Raw genomic sequence first — 231 nt, forward strand, 5'->3', positions numbered from 1 at the left:
GAAAGTGAAAGGAATCGACCTTCCTTGCAGATGAGTCCAGAAGGAGAGTCGGCTGTTCATTCCCTCGCCGGCGCTGTGGGATTCAGGTTCGTTTGTAGAAGCTCTCCATTGCCCAGGGCTGAGTCGCTCTTCCTTCCAAGACACACGCGCACAGAAGTATGAACTCGTCCGCTCAGTCGAAGACGCTCTGTCTGTCTGTTTTTTTTTTCTCTCTCTAAGACACACAAGCTA

The 231-nt window shown here is 51.1% G+C and overlaps 1 protein-coding gene across 3 annotated transcripts in view; it reads left to right on the forward strand.

The window, feature by feature from the left end:
• Positions 1 to 231, forward strand: part of LOC119590833 — a gene marked incomplete at its 3' end in the record, with an annotated part of 6,248 nt that overhangs the window by 1,054 nt on the left and 4,963 nt on the right. Inside the window, 1 exon segment of one of the 3 annotated variants that reach the window (XM_037939588.1) lies at positions 1 to 156. In XM_037939588.1, coding sequence (XP_037795516.1) covers positions 31 to 156 — 126 coding nt within the window. 3 annotated transcript variants of the gene reach the window in all.

This window comes from Penaeus monodon, chromosome 27 (assembly GCF_015228065.2).
Source record: "Penaeus monodon isolate SGIC_2016 chromosome 27, NSTDA_Pmon_1, whole genome shotgun sequence".
Lineage (NCBI taxonomy): Eukaryota > Metazoa > Arthropoda > Malacostraca > Decapoda > Penaeidae > Penaeus > Penaeus monodon.